Source organism: Salmo salar, chromosome ssa24, assembly GCF_905237065.1.
Source record: "Salmo salar chromosome ssa24, Ssal_v3.1, whole genome shotgun sequence".
In the NCBI taxonomy this organism is placed as follows: domain Eukaryota; kingdom Metazoa; phylum Chordata; class Actinopteri; order Salmoniformes; family Salmonidae; genus Salmo; species Salmo salar.
Window position 1 is genome coordinate 23,268,418 of NC_059465.1, and position 15,831 is coordinate 23,284,248.

The 15,831-nt window shown below is 40.2% G+C and overlaps 1 protein-coding gene across 5 annotated transcripts in view; it reads left to right on the top strand.

The window, feature by feature from the left end:
* LOC106585524 (adhesion G-protein coupled receptor D1) overlaps nucleotides 1-15,485 on the top strand; it is a 70,228-nt gene extending 54,743 nt beyond the window's left edge. For 3 of the 5 annotated variants that reach the window (XM_014171827.2, XM_014171831.2, XM_014171832.2), the window contains 10 exons: nucleotides 9,667-9,770; nucleotides 9,946-10,057; nucleotides 10,228-10,381; nucleotides 11,527-11,593; nucleotides 11,801-11,867; nucleotides 12,005-12,096; nucleotides 12,240-12,366; nucleotides 12,480-12,521; nucleotides 13,428-13,550; nucleotides 13,627-15,485. In XM_014171827.2, the coding sequence (XP_014027302.1) occupies nucleotides 9,667-9,770; nucleotides 9,946-10,057; nucleotides 10,228-10,381; nucleotides 11,527-11,593; nucleotides 11,801-11,867; nucleotides 12,005-12,096; nucleotides 12,240-12,366; nucleotides 12,480-12,521; nucleotides 13,428-13,550; nucleotides 13,627-13,722 (984 nt within the window). In that variant the 3' untranslated portion in view covers nucleotides 13,723-15,485. The remainder of the gene's footprint in view (nucleotides 1-9,666; nucleotides 9,771-9,945; nucleotides 10,058-10,227; nucleotides 10,382-11,526; nucleotides 11,594-11,800; nucleotides 11,868-12,004; nucleotides 12,097-12,239; nucleotides 12,367-12,479; nucleotides 12,522-13,427; nucleotides 13,551-13,626) is intronic. The other 2 variants (XM_014171828.2, XM_014171830.2) reach the window with 2 other exon arrangements.
* Nucleotides 15,486-15,831: the final 346 nt, after the last annotated feature.

A 15,831-nucleotide genomic window follows, 5' to 3' on the forward strand; every position in this document is an offset into this window, starting at 1 on the left:
GGTAGGATATAACCCCACCCACTTTGCCAAAGCACAGCCTCTACACCACTGGAGGGATATCTCCAACCACCAACATACCATCCCGGGACAAGGTCGAGTATAGACCACAAAGATCTCCGCCACGGCACAGCCCAAGGGGGGGCACCAACCCAGACAGGAAGACCACGTCAGTGACTCAACCCACTCAAGTGACGTACCCCTCCCAGGGATGGCATGGAAGAACACCAGTAAGCCAGTGACTCAGCCCCCGTAATAGGGGTAGAGGCAGAGAATCCCAGTGGAAAGAGGGGAAACCAGCCAGGCAGAGACAGCAAGGGCGGTTATTTGCTCCAGCCTTTCCGTTCACCTTCACACCCCTGGGCCAGACTACACTTAATCATAGGACCTACTGAAGAGATGTGTCTTCAGTAAAAACTTAAAGGTTGAGACTGAGTCTGCGTCTCTCACATGGGTAGGCAGACTATTCCATAAAAATGGAGCTCTATAGCAGAAAGCCCTGCCTCCAGCTGTTTGCTTAGAAATTCTAGGAACAATTAGGAGGCCCACGTCTTGTGACCGTAGCGTACGTGTAGGTATGTACGGCAGGACCAAATCGGAAAGATAGGTAGGAGCAAGCCCATGTAATGCTTTGTAGGTTAGCAATAAAACCTTGAAATCAGCCCTTGCCTTAACAGGAAGCCAGTGTAGGGAGGCTAGCACTGTAGTAATATGATCACATTTTTTGGTTCTAGTCAGGATAAAGCACTATCCGGATAAAGCACTAACTGAAGTTTATTTAGTGCTTTATCCGGGTAGCCGGAAAGTAGAGCATTGCAGGAGTCCAACCTAGAAGTAACAAAGGCATGGATTAATTTTTCTGTGTCATTTTTGGACAGAAAGTTTCTGATTTTTGCAATGTTACGTAGATGGAAAAAAGCTGTCCTTGAAACAGTCTTGATATGTTCTTCAAAAGAGAGATCAGGGTCCAGAGAAACGCCGAGGTCCTTCACAGTTTTATTTGAGACGACTGTACAACCATCCAGATTAATTGTCAGATTCAACAGAAGATCTCTTTCTTTCTTGGGACCTAGAACAAGCAACTCTGTTTTGTCCGAGTTTAAGAGTAGAAAGTTTGCAGCCATCCACTTCCTTATGTCTGAGACACAGGCTTCTAGCGAGGGCAATTTTGGCTTCACCATGTTTCATTGAAATGTACAGCTGTGTGTCATCCGCATAGCAGTGAAATTTAACATTATGTTTTCGAATGACATCCCCAAGAGGTAAAATATATAGTGAAAACAATAGTGGTCCTAAAACGGAACCTTGAGGAACACCGAAATTTACAGTTGATTTGTCAGAGGACAAACCATTCACAGAGACAAACTGATATCTTTCCGACAGATAAGACCTAAACCAGGCCAGAACTTGTCCATGTAGACCAATTTGGGTTTCCAATCTCTCCAAAAGAATGTGATGATCGATGGTATCAAAAGCAGCACTAAGATCTAGGAGCACGAGGACAGACGCAGAACCTCGGTCTGACATCATTAAAAGGTAATTTACCACCTTCACAAGTGCAGTCTCAGTGGTATGATGGGGTCTAAAACCAGACTGAAGCGTTTCGTGTACATTGTTTGTCTTCAGGAAGGCAGTGAGTTGCTGCGCAACAGCTTTTTCAATTTTTTTTGAGAGGAATGGAAAATTCGATATAGGCCGATAGTTTTTGTAATCATTTCTGGGTCAAGATTTGGCTTTTTCAAGAGAGGCTTTATTACTGCCACTTTTAGTGAGTTTGGTACACATCCGGTGGATAGAGAGCCGTTTATTATGTTCAACATAGCAGGGCCAAGCACAGAAAGCAGCTCTTTCAGTAGTTTAGTTGGAATAGGGTCCAGTATGCAGCTTGAAGGTTTACAGGCCATGATTATTTTCATCATTGTGTCAAGAGATATAGTACTAAAGCACTTTAGTGTCTCCCTTGATCCTAGGTCCTGGCAGGGTTGTGCAGACTCAGGACAACGGAGCTTTGGAGGAATACGCAGATTCAAAGAGGAGTCCGTAATTTGCTTTCTAATGATCATGATCTTTTCCTCAAAGAAGTTCATGAATTCATCACTGCTGAAGTGAGAGCCATCCTCTCTTGGGGAATGCTGCTTTTTAGTTAACTTTGCGACAGTATCAAAAAGAAATTTCAGATTGTTCTTATTTACCTCAATTAAATTGAAAAAATAGGATGATCGAGCAGCAGTGAGGGCTCTTCGATACTGCACGGTACAGTCTTTCCAAGCTAGTCGGAAGACTTCCAGTTTGGTGTGGCGCCATTTCCGTTCCAATTTTCTGGAAGCTTGCTTCAGAGCTCGTGTATTTTCTGTATACCAGGGAGCTAGTTTCTTATGACAAATGTTTTTAGTTTTTAGGGGTGCAACTGCATCTAGGGTATTGCGCAAGGTTAAATTGAGTTCCTCAGTTAGGTGGTTAACTAAATCCAGATAGCTGATGTTCTGAAAGAGCTGCAAAATCTGGACCCCTACAAATCAGCTGGGCTAGACAATCTGGACCCTCTCTTTCTTAAATTATCCTCCACAATTGTTGCAACCCCTATTACTAGCCTGTTCAACCTCTGTTTCGTATCGTCTGAGATCCCTAAAGATTGGAAAGCTGCCGCGGTCAGACACTCTAGACCCAAACTGTTACAGACCTATATCTAACCTACCCTGCCTTTCTGAAGTCATCGAAAGCCAAGTTAACAAACAGATCACCGACCATTTCGAATCCCACAGTACCATCTCCGCTATGCAATCTGGTTTCCGAGCTGGTTATGGGTGCACCTCAGCCACGCTCAAGGTCCTAAACGATATCATAACCGCCACTGATAAAAGACAGTATGGTGCAGCCATCTTCAACGACCTGGCCAAGGCTTTCGACTCTGACAGTCACCGTATTCTTATCGGCAGACTCAACAACCTTGGTTTCTCAAATGACTTCCTCGCCTGGTTCACCAACTACTTCTCAGATAGAGTTCAGTGTGTCAAATTGGAGGGCCTGTTGTCCGGACCTCTGGCAGTCTCTATGGGGGTGCCACAGGGTTCAATTCTCGGGCCGACTCTTTTCTCTGTATACATCAATGATGTCGCTCTTGCTGCTGGCGATTCTCTGATCCACCTCTACGCAGACGACACCACTCTGTATGCTTCTGGCCGTTCTTTGGACACTGTGTTAACACACCTCCAGACGAGCTTCAATGCCATACAACACTCCTTCCGTGGCAGCCAACTGCTCTTAAATGCAAGTAAAAGTAAAACTAAATGCATGCTCTTCAACCGATCGTTGCCCGCACCCGCCCGCCAGCCCATCCAGCATCACTACTCTGGACGGTTCTGACTTAGAATATGTGGACAACTGCAAATACCTAGGTGTCAGGTTAGACTGTAAAATATCCTTCCAGACTCACATTAAGCATCTCCAATCCAAAATTAAATCTAGAATTGGCTTCCTATTTCACAACAAAGCATCGTTCACTCATGCTGCCAAACATACCCTCGTAAAGCTGACCATCCTACCGATCCTTGACTTCGGCGACGTCATTTACAAAATAGCCTCCAACACTACTCAGCAAATTAGATGTAGTCTATCACAATGCCATCTGTTTTGTCACTGAAGCCACATATACTACCCACCACTGCGACCTGTATGCTCTCATTGGCTGGCCCGCTTCATATTTGTCGCCAAACTCACTGGTTCCAGGTCATCTATAAGTCTTTGCTAGGTAAAGCCCCGCCTTATCTCAGCTCACTGGTCACCATAGCAGCACCAACCCTTAGCACGCACTCCAGCAGGTATATTTCACTGGTCATCCCCAAAGCCAACTCTTCCTTTGGCCACCTTTCCTTCCAGTTCTCTGCTGCCAATGACTGGAACAAATTGCAAAAATCACTGAAGCTGGAGTCTTATATGTCCCTCACTAACTTTAAGCATCAGCTGTCAGAGCAGCTTACCCATCATTGCACCTGTACACAGCCAATCTGTAAATAGCACACCCAACTACCTCATCCCCATGTTGTTATTTATTTTTTGCTCTTTTACACCCCAGTATCTCTACTTGCACATTCATCTTCTGCACATCTATCACTCCGGTGTTTAATTGATAAATTGTAATTATTTTGCCAGTATGGCCTATTTATTGCCTTACCTCCCTAATCTTACTACATTTGCACACAATGTGTATAGACTTTTCTATTGTGATATTGACTGTACGTTTCTTTATCCCATGTGTAACTCTGTTTTGGTCGCATTGCTTTGCTTTATCTTGGCCAGGTCGCAGTTATAAATGAGAACTTGTTCTCAACTGGCCTACCTGGTTAAATAAAGGTGAAAAAAATACAAGTTGGGTGTTCTATAACTTTGTTGATTAAGTAAATTAAATAAGTATCCATTTTTTGGTTATTTGTGAACTCAGGTTCTCTTTATCTAATATTAGGTTTTGGTTGAAGATCTGATAACATTCAGTATTGAAAATATGCAAAAATATAACATCTGAAAGGGGGCAAATCCTTTTTCATGGCACTGTACATGAAAAAGACAGACAGACGGACACATATACATACACACACAGACAGACACACAGAAAGAGAAATGGGGAATCATCCTTGACATACAAGGACAGAAAATATGCGCAGCAGCATAGTTTGAGAATGGACCTCATTCAGAAACAAGGTCAGGGGCATGCTCTTTCTTTACTTTGCTGGGAGTTGTCTCATGCCACAGCAGCTTTACAATGGTGACAGAGTGTTAGCCAGTCCAGTCCGGCACAGAGGTCTAGTAATGAGGGTCACTGCTCCCTGTTAAAGCCCAACACATCATACTGTACCACACCACTCTGCTGGCACTGGCATTGGCACTGGCGCTGGCACTGGCCAGGCATGTTGGACAGGACTCAAAGCACTGAGGGGGTCACACATATTGGAGTCACTTCCTGCCATGGAGGCTAACCATGCAATTAAAGCAACACAAAATCTTCTGAGTGTCTGAAATTCTGAAGTTTAACAATGTCACTTACTTTGTCACTTACATCTCAATGTCACTTACATCTCACAGAGGGCAGTGATGGTTCATAGTGAAGCTCCACTCACTGATTCCCTATAAAAACAATACTTTAGTTTACAACAAGCAAGGGGAAGATATCAGAATAGGGGCATTGGGGAATAATAAAATATTGTACGGAATACATTTGTACTGTAGTGAAGCCGTTTCTAGAGTAATGCAAGGTCTCTTTCATGATCATGTGAAACGTCAATTGCTATGGAAATGCTGGGATGTGTTTTTCAATTAAGTTAAAGGTAATTATAATGCAATTACAATTATGAATATTAAGGCTATACGCACTACATGTTACACACATAGGCACTCAAACATGCAAATTGGCAGAGTTATTATTTATTTGGACATCACACATTATAGTCTTACTCTTATACAGACATCATACACACTCTCATTATATCATATCCAATATCATACACATCAACCTACTCAGATTTGTTACACACATAATTTGTCTCAATGTTCTAACATCTGTGGCATTAGCTCACAGGCAAGGGAGAAAAAAATATTGCCTGAACCTATTTCTTGAATTCTAAATATCAGACATTTGAAAGCTCTAGTTTTGACCTTCATAATACCTCTGATGGCAGTAACTTTACAAGCACTAATTATGGTCAATTTAGCCTGAGAATAGTATCTAGTTATGCTAAGGGGTGAAATAAGTATAGCTAGTTATAATTATAATGGTTTGGCAGATTATAAAAAAAGATCAGTCTTTACTTGGCTAAAAGAAAAGGAATAGAACATATACTGTTTACAGGAAACTCACTCTACATCCTTAGATGAAGTTGTGTGGAAAAAGGAATGGGGTGGTGAAATAATTTTCTGTCATGGACAAAGGAACTCAAAGGGTGTGATGATATTAATTAACAAAAATGTTGATTAGAATGTGCAAATAATCAGGAATGATTCGCAAGGAAGGTGGATCCTTTTGAATATGAAAGTGGACGAAAAAGAGATTTGGCTCATTAATCTATATGGTCCAAATCAGGATGATCCACACTTCGAAAACACTTATACCAGTTTATTGAACTTACAGGCAACAAATGATCTAATCAATATGGTAGGAGACTATAACACAGTGTTAGGTACCTCAATGGACCGTAAAGGTAATCACTCTACAAACTATCATCACCGTGCCCTTAAGGAAATCACAAATATTATGGACACATTAGAAATAGTGGATATTTGGAGACTAAAAAACCCAGACCTAGTGAGATATACATGGAGGAGACTTAATCAAGCTAGTCGTCTTGACTACTTTCTTGTCTCTTTCATCAAAGGTTAAAAAAGTTTTAATAGGAGACAGAATGCAATCGGATCATCATCTAATTGGCCTTCACATAACTCATAACTCATAACTCTTATCCCACAATCACAGGTGGGAAAAAGGGCTGCCTAAGTATGATCCCCAATCAGAGACAACGATAAACAGCTGCCTCTGATTGGGAACCATACTAGGCCAACAAAGAAATAGAAACATAGATATGCCCACCCAAGTCACACCCTGACCTAACAAAATAGAGAATAAAAAAGGCTCTCTAAGGTCAGGGCGTGACAACGTAACAAAAATGTAAAAATAATTTGCAGAAACTCATTACTGAAGACGGAGTCATTTATGATTCTCCGAATGATATTTTAAAAGAGGAAGCTAATTATTTTAGGCAGATGTTCTCTTTTCCATCTCATCCTCTCCCACTGAATGAATATTACAGTAAGGAATTCTTTCCAAATAATATCAAAAATGGAAAATTAACAAATGTACAGAAAGATCAGTGTGAAGGCCAAATTATAGAGGAAGAACTTTTTGAGGCTATTAAATCCTTTCAGTCTGGAAAAACCCCAGGGCTTGATGGCATTCCGGTAGAGGTATATCAAGTATTTTTTGATATACTAAAAGCTCCATTGTTAGATTGTTTTAATTACTCCTATAGAAATGGTAGTCTGTCAGGTACTCAGCAGGAAGGTCTGATTTCTCTATTATTAAACAAGACCCATATGGCAAATATAAAGACCCGGTCTATCTAAAAAACTGGAGGCCCCTTACACTTCAATGTTGTGATGCAAAAATACTAGCAAAATGCATAGCACTCAGAATTAAAAGGGTTTTACCAGGTATTGTTCATCCTGATCAGACAGGTTTTTTACATGGACGATACATCGGAGATAATATATGACAACTACTAGAAATAATAGAACATCATGAAACATATAAGAAGCCAGGAATGGTATTTATAGCGGATTTTGAAAAGGCATATGATAAAGTCAGACTGGATTTTATTGATAAATGCCTGGATTTTTTCAATTTCGGTAATTCTCTTATAAAATCAGTAAAAATAATGTATAGCAACCCCAGGTGTAAAATAGTAAATAACGGCTACTTCTCAGAGAGTTTTGAATTGTCAAGAGGAGTTAAACAAGGGTGTCCCCTGTCACCATATCTATTCGTTATGGCCATCGAAATGCTAGCTATTAAAATCAGATCCAATAACAACATTAGAGGATTAGAAATCCAAGGCTTAAAAACAAAGGTGTCCATGTATGCCGATGACTCGTTTTATGTTAAGTACACAAGCTGCAATGTCTCATTAAAGATCTAGATAACTTTTCTGTACTCTGGACTGAAACCTAATTATGACAAGTCTACAATATTACGTATTGGATCCTTAAAAAATACAACTTTTACATTAACCTGCAGCTTACCTATAAAATGGGCTGATGGTGAAGTAGACATACTCGGTATTTATATCATACAATATATAAATAAGCTCTCCACAATGAATTTCAATAGAAAACGTGTAAAAATAGACAAGATCCTGCAACCATGGAGAGGTAAATACCTGTCTATTTATGGAAAAATTGCCCTGATTAACTCCTTAGTCATATCTCAGTTTACTCACTTACTTATGGCGCTGCCTACTCCTGATGATTTGTTTTTCAAATCATATGAGCAAAACATATTTAGCTTTATCTGGGACACTAAACCAGACAAAATAAAACAAGCCTATCGATATAATAAATATGAATTGGGTGGGTTGAGATTATTAAATATAAAAGCACTAAACCTCTCTCTAAAAGCTTCACTCATTCAAAAGTTTTATTTGAACCCTAAATGGTTCTCAAGTAGATTAATAAGAAAAGCTCATCCATTGTTTAAAAATGGCCTTTTTGCCTTTGTGCAGATTGTCATGTCTCATTTTTGGTTATTTGAAAATAATACTTTTTTCAATGTATCTGTCTTTTTCAAACAAGCATTGCAGAGCTGGCTACAATTTCAATTTCATTCCCCTGAAAAGATAGAACAAATATTACAACAAATATTATGGCTGAACTGAAATGTGCTGGTTGATAAAATACCTGTATTTATGGGAAAGATGTTTGAAAGGGTATTTTGTTCTTAAATTATATTGTAAATTGTAATGGTGGAGTTATGTCCTTCATGGAGTTATCAGAATTGTACGGGAAGGTCTGCTCAATCCAAGAGTACAACCAATTAATTACAGCATTGCCCCAGAAATGGAGGAAGTGGGTGGCAGTGGGAGGAGGTAGGGAACAGGTCTGTCTGCCCAATATAAAGGATCAAAACTGGCGGAGGAATAAAAATTGCATAAATAGGAAAGTTTACCAGTTTCATTTGAGGACCGGGATGTTGACAACTGTGACATACAGATTGCAAAATAGTTGGGAAGAGATTTTTGATGTATCGATTCCATGGTACAGGGTGTATGAGTTGATATATAAAACAATGCAAGATTCAGGACTTCGTGCTTTTCAGCTAAAATTATTATATAGAATTCTTGCCACCAACAAAATGTTGAATATTTGGGGCATAAAATCATTGAAGCTCTGCAGATTTTGTTGTGAGGATACAGAATCAATAGACCATTTATTTTGGTATTGCCCTTAGGTAGCCTGTTTCTGGTCCCAGGTTCAGGAATGGCTGAAAATGCATAGCAATGATCTAAAATTCACCCTAGAAATAGTACTGTTAGGAGATCTGGAGAGACCGGGTCAGTCAATTACTAATATACTAATACTCTTAGTAAAAGTATTTATCTTCAACATGCAATCTGTAGATTCTATTCGATTAGATAGATTGAAATTGTACGTTAAACATCATAGCATAGTTGAAAGATATGTGTTGCGTAGAAACACGAAGTGGGTGGCCAGCAGAGATAGATGGGATGGGCTGAGGGAAGCTGAGGGGTGGTATGTGGAATTGGAGACAAGTGGGAGTGGAGTTGCTGTGTGTGAGAGAGAATGATGGTCAAAAGATAAAGGAGAGAAAAAAAGTAAAAATAAAACATAATAAAAGTACATTTGAATGACACTAAGTGGCAGTGTTTTTACAACTAATGTCGGTTTGCCTGAGGCTGATGCCGTGCAGGTGTTTGTACACATGCATATACACACACTCTCATTCAAATAAACACATACAAGAACACACACATACATGTAATAGTGCCAGACATGCACACAAACATATATAGTTGGCATTGCTGTTATGATTTCAGTTGTCCTTGATGTCCTTTGTTTTAAATGAATTTGTATGTTTTACTGAATTGTGATGTGATTCTCACCTTTGCACAGCTTTCCAAGACCCACCAGGTGGCCCTATCAACCATCAGTTACATTGGCTGTGCCATCTCCATCTTTTGTCTGACCATCACTCTGATGACGTTTGCAATCCTGTCGTGAGTATCCCTCCATCTTTATTGTTCACTGACTCAATCAAAGCACCTCACATGTGTTGTGTGCCACACATGCTCTTTATAAGTGGTATTCACCCCATTATGATTAAATGTTATGTCAAACGTATTTGATACATTTCTTGTAATATTACATCTTATCATTTGGGTGGCCTTGCAGGACAGTGAGCACTATCTGTAACCAACGCTACCACATCCATGCCAACCTGTCCTTTGCCATTCTGGTTGCCCAGATCCTGCTGCTCATCAGCTTCCGCTTTGACCCGGGCACGGTAAGCACCTCATAACCACAGCCAGAGTATCTCACTGGCTAGAACCAGGAAGGGATGTTGTACCTACTGTATGATGATGAAGAGGAAACAAAGCATGATGATGATGAGACCGTGCATGATGATGATGACAACTATGATCATTAGTCACACAAACCCATTTCCTCTCCCAGCTGCCCTGTAAGGCGATGGCTGTGCTGCTCCACTTCTTCTTCCTGAGTGTGTTTGCCTGGATGCTGGTGGAGGGCCTGCACCTCTACAGCATGGTCATCAAGGTTTTCGGCTCCGAGGGCAGCAAGCATTTCTACTACTATGGGATTGGCTGGGGTACGTCTTGTAACTGTATTAATTGACCTTTTTAGGCACAAATGTCTTACTGACAATGATGTGATTCCCATTCGGATCAAACTGGCTCAATCTGTGTTTCCACTTACACCTGTAGCTATATGCAACAATCTGCTTTGTAGGGTTGCAACATTCCAGTTACTTTCCCAAAATTCTCAAGTTCTCCAGAAATCCCGGTTGGAGTATTCCAGGGTTACCTGCTCATCCCCTCCTAACTCAAGGAATCTTCCAACTGGGATTTCTGGAATACCAGGGAATTTTGGGAAAGTAAATGGAATTTTGCAACCCTACTGGCACAAATAAAAGGATGACCTTTTGGGATGACCTTTTGGGTCTGGTTTTATCAGACCTCTGGTTCGGCCTTGAGACTGCCCTGGTCTCTGTGGACAGACAGACAGGATAATGTTTGTGTGTGTGTGTGTGTGTGTGTGTGTGTGTGTGTGTGTGTGTGTGTGTGTGTGTGTGTGTGTGTGTGTGTGTGTGTGTGTGTGTGTGTGTGTGTGTGTGTGTGTGTGTGTTTGTGTGTGTGTGTGTGTTTAGCTGTCTGGGAACAGCCTCCACATGCTGGAGTGATTATTGGAAATAAGATCCCATTTTTATCATTTCCTATGTTGTTGGCCGAAGTAATGCTGCGATCTGTGGCCAGCTACAAATTAAGTAGCATAGACGTGTCCAGCAGCTGGAAATATAGCTGTTAGGACATCTGAGTTTTGTCGTTTACAGCTCCTGTTATTAGCAGTGAAAAAAGGCTTCTGATCCTTTATTCTTAATTTCCTCTTTTGGCATAACAGTTTAATTGTTCTGTGCCGGGGAAGTCTGGAAATCTCTGTGGACTCAGTAAGTCATTACAACATTAAACAAAGAAGCTTTACCAATAATATAACCATGTTGGTGGAAATGAGCAATGACAAAATACCACAGAAAACCCTCATAAAAAATATATATCCTGTGTCCTCTACTCTCGGTCTGTCTAACTTTCATCTAATACTCTTTGCCAAACTTGATTTGGACAGCATTAGACTGAAGTCAATATAAGGATGCACATACTGGACAATGTAATGTTACAGATGTCATGATGTGTGTGATATCTCTATATCTGGTGATTAACATTTCCCCTCTTCACCCAGGGTCTCCACTAGTGATCTGTGTGGTTTCTATGACATCAGCCTTGGACAGCTACGGAGAGGTTGGGAAGTAAGACACTGTCAACACACTCTAACCTGGACATTCAAAACCACTTGGCAGCACTTTGTGCCATTGAATAGGGTTAAAATATCGATACTGGTGCCATGAAACAGCCATTTCTGTATAAGTAGTTTACACCAACAGGGGAAACAGAAATGGGAAGTATAATGTGAGGGATGTCAACCAAGCTTGTTTTATCTCTCCTCTCTCCCTCAGCTGTTGGCTGTCTTTGAAGATCGGGGCTATTTGGGCCTTTGTGGCACCAGCACTGTTTGTCATTGTGGTAAGAGAACTGAAGCAATCACCACTATAGTTGACTTCCGTTGTTATTGAACAACTAATTAAGTGCTTTTTATTCATAAAAGTGATTTTTTGATATTTTGATATTAACTGATGTGTGTTGTTTTCTCTCTGACTCAGGTGAATATTGTGATTCTTATATCTGTGACGAGGATCATCTCTCGTATTAGTTCAGAGAATTACAAGGTTCATGGAGATGCCAACGCAGTCAAGTGAGTCATCATCTCTGTCCTAAAACCTTCATGGTGATAATGCTATCCTGACTCACTCAGTCAGAATGATATCAATACAGTACTTATTACATCGTTTGTAGATAGTTGACACTTAGTGTGTTTGTGCCTCTCTGTGTGTATAGGCTGACTGCAAAGGCAGTGGCTGTACTCCTTCCTATTCTGGGCATATCCTGGATCTTTGGGGTACTGGCCATCAACGATCACTCACTGATGTTCCAGTACATGTTTGCTGTGTTCAACTCATTACAGGTCAGTAGCCTACAGTAAATGTACCATTATTCAATCTAATACGGTACATCAAATTGGTCTTTATTAGCCTTTATTTATGGTAATTGACTGCAATCATGTGGATCTTTCTAAAGGGATTCTTTATTTTCCTGTTCCATTGTCTTCTCAACTCTGAGGTAAGACACACCCTTCATGTTGTTAGTGTTGATATATACTGAACAAAAATATAAACGCAACATATAAAGTGTTGGCCCCATGTTTCATGGGCTGAAATAAAATGTTCCATATGCAGAAAAAGCGTATTTCTCTAAAATGTTGTGCACAAATGTGTTTTCATCCCTGTTAATGAACATTTCTACTTTGCCAAGATAATCCATCCACCTGACAGGTGTGCCATAAAGAAGTTGATTAAACAGCATGATCATTACACAGGTGCACCTTGTGCTGGGGACAATAAAAGGCCACTAAAATGTGCAGTTTTGTCACACAAGATAATGCCACAGATGTCTCAACTTTTGAGGGAGTGTGCAATTGGCATGTTGACTGCAGGAATGTCCAGCAGAGCTCTTGCCAGAGAATAATTTAATGTTAATTTCTCTACCATAAGCCACTTCCAACGTTGTTTTAGAGAATTTGGCAGTACATCCAACAGGCCTCACAACCACGTGTATCCACGCCAGCACAGGACCTCCACATCCGGCTTCTTCACCTGCTGGATCATCTGACACCACCCAGACAGCTGATGGAACTGAGGAGTATTTCTGTCTGTAATAAAGCCCTTTTGTGAGGAAAAACTAATTCTGATTGGCTGGGCCTGGCTCCCAAGTGGATGGGTCTATGCCCTCCCAGGCCCACCCATGGCTGCGCCCCTGCCCAGTCATGTGAAATCCATAGATTAGGGCATAATGAATTTATTTCAATTAACTGAATTCCTTATGAGTTTTAACTCAGTAAAATCATTGAAATTGTTGCATGTTGCATTTAGATTTTTGTTCAGTATAGTTTCTGTTTTGTTTCTAATGTCTGGGGAGATTTATGAAATATTGCACCTGTTATTGGGCGTTCTCATGGTTTTGCTCTAGGTCAGAGCTGCCTTCAAGCACAAAACCAAGGTGTGGTCGCTTACCAGCAGCTCCATTCGCAATATCAATGTGAAACCCTTCAACTCTGATGTTGTGAGTGCCAAGGTAGAGGGGTCTAATTGGGTAAGAAGAAAGACGTGAATTCAACTTACAACTTTAAATGTGAGATCAATCATTTACTCTGCTTTTTGTCTCATAGATTAATGGAAACAGAGGAGGCGTGAGCCCCACAAAGATGAACACATGTGACAAAAGCACCTACTCAGCCAATCGGATCGACCTGTCCGCTGTGTAAAACTACAGGACTTCGCTTCCAATAATGGCGGAAGTAGGATGCCATGCCAACCTTGGGTTCACTAGTTCACTAGATTCATTGACAAACACTTGCTTAAGTATTGTGTTGTTGCCCACTGTTATATGTGATGTATGATCCACTCTCATGGACTCAAAAGGAAAAGCCTTAGATAAGGGGGTGTGTTGTGGTGTAGCTACATAGTCAGGATGTCATGCGTCTTCATGTAGAGCTCTATACACAATGACTAACCATTCTTACAGCTTCCATAGCCCACAGCCTCCCACTCCCTTACTCCTCCACTATGCAATGATTTGAGGTAAAGCTGTAACCCCAAAGGGGCATCAGCACACCCTGAAGACAAAACAGACTCAAGGGACTGTGCCTTTCAACTTCTCTAATAAAAGACAGCTGGCCAGATGCATATGCACTCTTAGAAAAAAGGGTTCTTCTGCTGTCCCCACAGGAGCACCCTGTTTGGTTCCCACGTAGAACACTGTGGAAAGGGTTCTACATGGAACCCAAAAGGGTTCTACCTGGTAACAAAAAGGGTTCTACAAAGGGTTCACCTATGGGGAAAGCTGAAGAACCCTTTTAGGTTGTAGATAGCACATTTTGTTCTAAGAGTGTAGGGATGGGAATTCTGAGGGGACTTTGTGAGATTGTAAGAGCCCTTGGCCTTGAGAATTTAAAACATACCATTAACTGTTTCAGATTGTTTGTGTCCAACAGTGTATAATGTCTTGAAATGTTTCTTCCCAAGTATTTGTCATGAATAATTATCAATTTGACCAGAGGCTATCCAATGTTTTGCATTGGTATATTTTGTGATATGTAAACATACTTTAGCTTTAACTTTGAGTTTTATTGTTACTTTCAGAATTAATTATGGTTTTGACAAAGTCACAATGGAGGCTATAACAGCCTGGTAATGGGTTTGTGCAGGATGGTTATTCTATTACAGGGTCCTGGCTGGAAGGTACATGAAGCATTATGTGTTGAACCAACCAATGAAAGAATAAATAACAATGTTCTTCTTTTCTGAAATATTTAATGTCCAGAAAGTGCAAAACATTGAATCTGGCACCAAACAAACGTGCCTTAGCACATACATACATACATGGATGAATACTTTCATGTAAAAAGTGTAATCAAATTAAGACCCCCACAGTTTAATGTATTTATTTATGGATTTTGTCATTTACAGTTTTAAAAATTTGCAAAGCATCAGAGCACACAAGTCACTCAATGCTCACAATGTTTGATACTCTGCCTCTCTTGAAGTTCTTTGTTGTTTCTTCTGACAATGATGAATTGAGATGAGTTGACAATGCTATTTCTGAATGTACCTCATGTAAGCTGCATTATTTCATGCTTTTTTATAAAATAGAGAATTATTGCGTTAGACATAGTTCTGTGAATTTGTATTCGTTTTCCATTTATCTTTTTAAATTACAATAATAAATTTTTTTTATCATGATTTGTCTTTGAGGATACATAGTAATAGCATACACATGTATTTCACAAACACGAGTCCAGCAAAGTGTATTTTTGTTGAGTTTCACTGAGATTGGAGATGTCTTGTTTAAAGTCTTGATTGTTCTGACACTGTACCAACACTTAGCCTCCTACAATAGGATTTACTTTATGAAATAATTTAAAAGCACTTCCTAGTCCTTCAGTATTTCAGAACAGACCATCCTATCATATGGACGGCATTTGTTTTGTTCTATAGTACTTCATGTCTCAAGGTTTCTGTCGTGGAATAAAAATACAAACAAAAAATGGATTGAATGTAATTCCTCTCAACAGTCCTCAGTAGCTAATGTATGTAAAAAAAAAAATGAAATAAATAAGTACTGTTACACCTGCACTATCTACTGTAAGTAGAAATTCCAGTAAGAAGTTACCCAGCTGGCATATAACATTTTGAGAACCATGTGTTTTATAGAGCTTGGTGAGCGCGTGATTTTCCCATGGGTACTTTGCATACTACCTTCCCACAACCTTCTGGGAATGGTGCAGGATAGTTGTTTGGTTTTGGAACATTAGCACATTTAAGGAACTTTACAAAAAACATTTTCTTGGTATTTCATTACTTGAACAGAACGT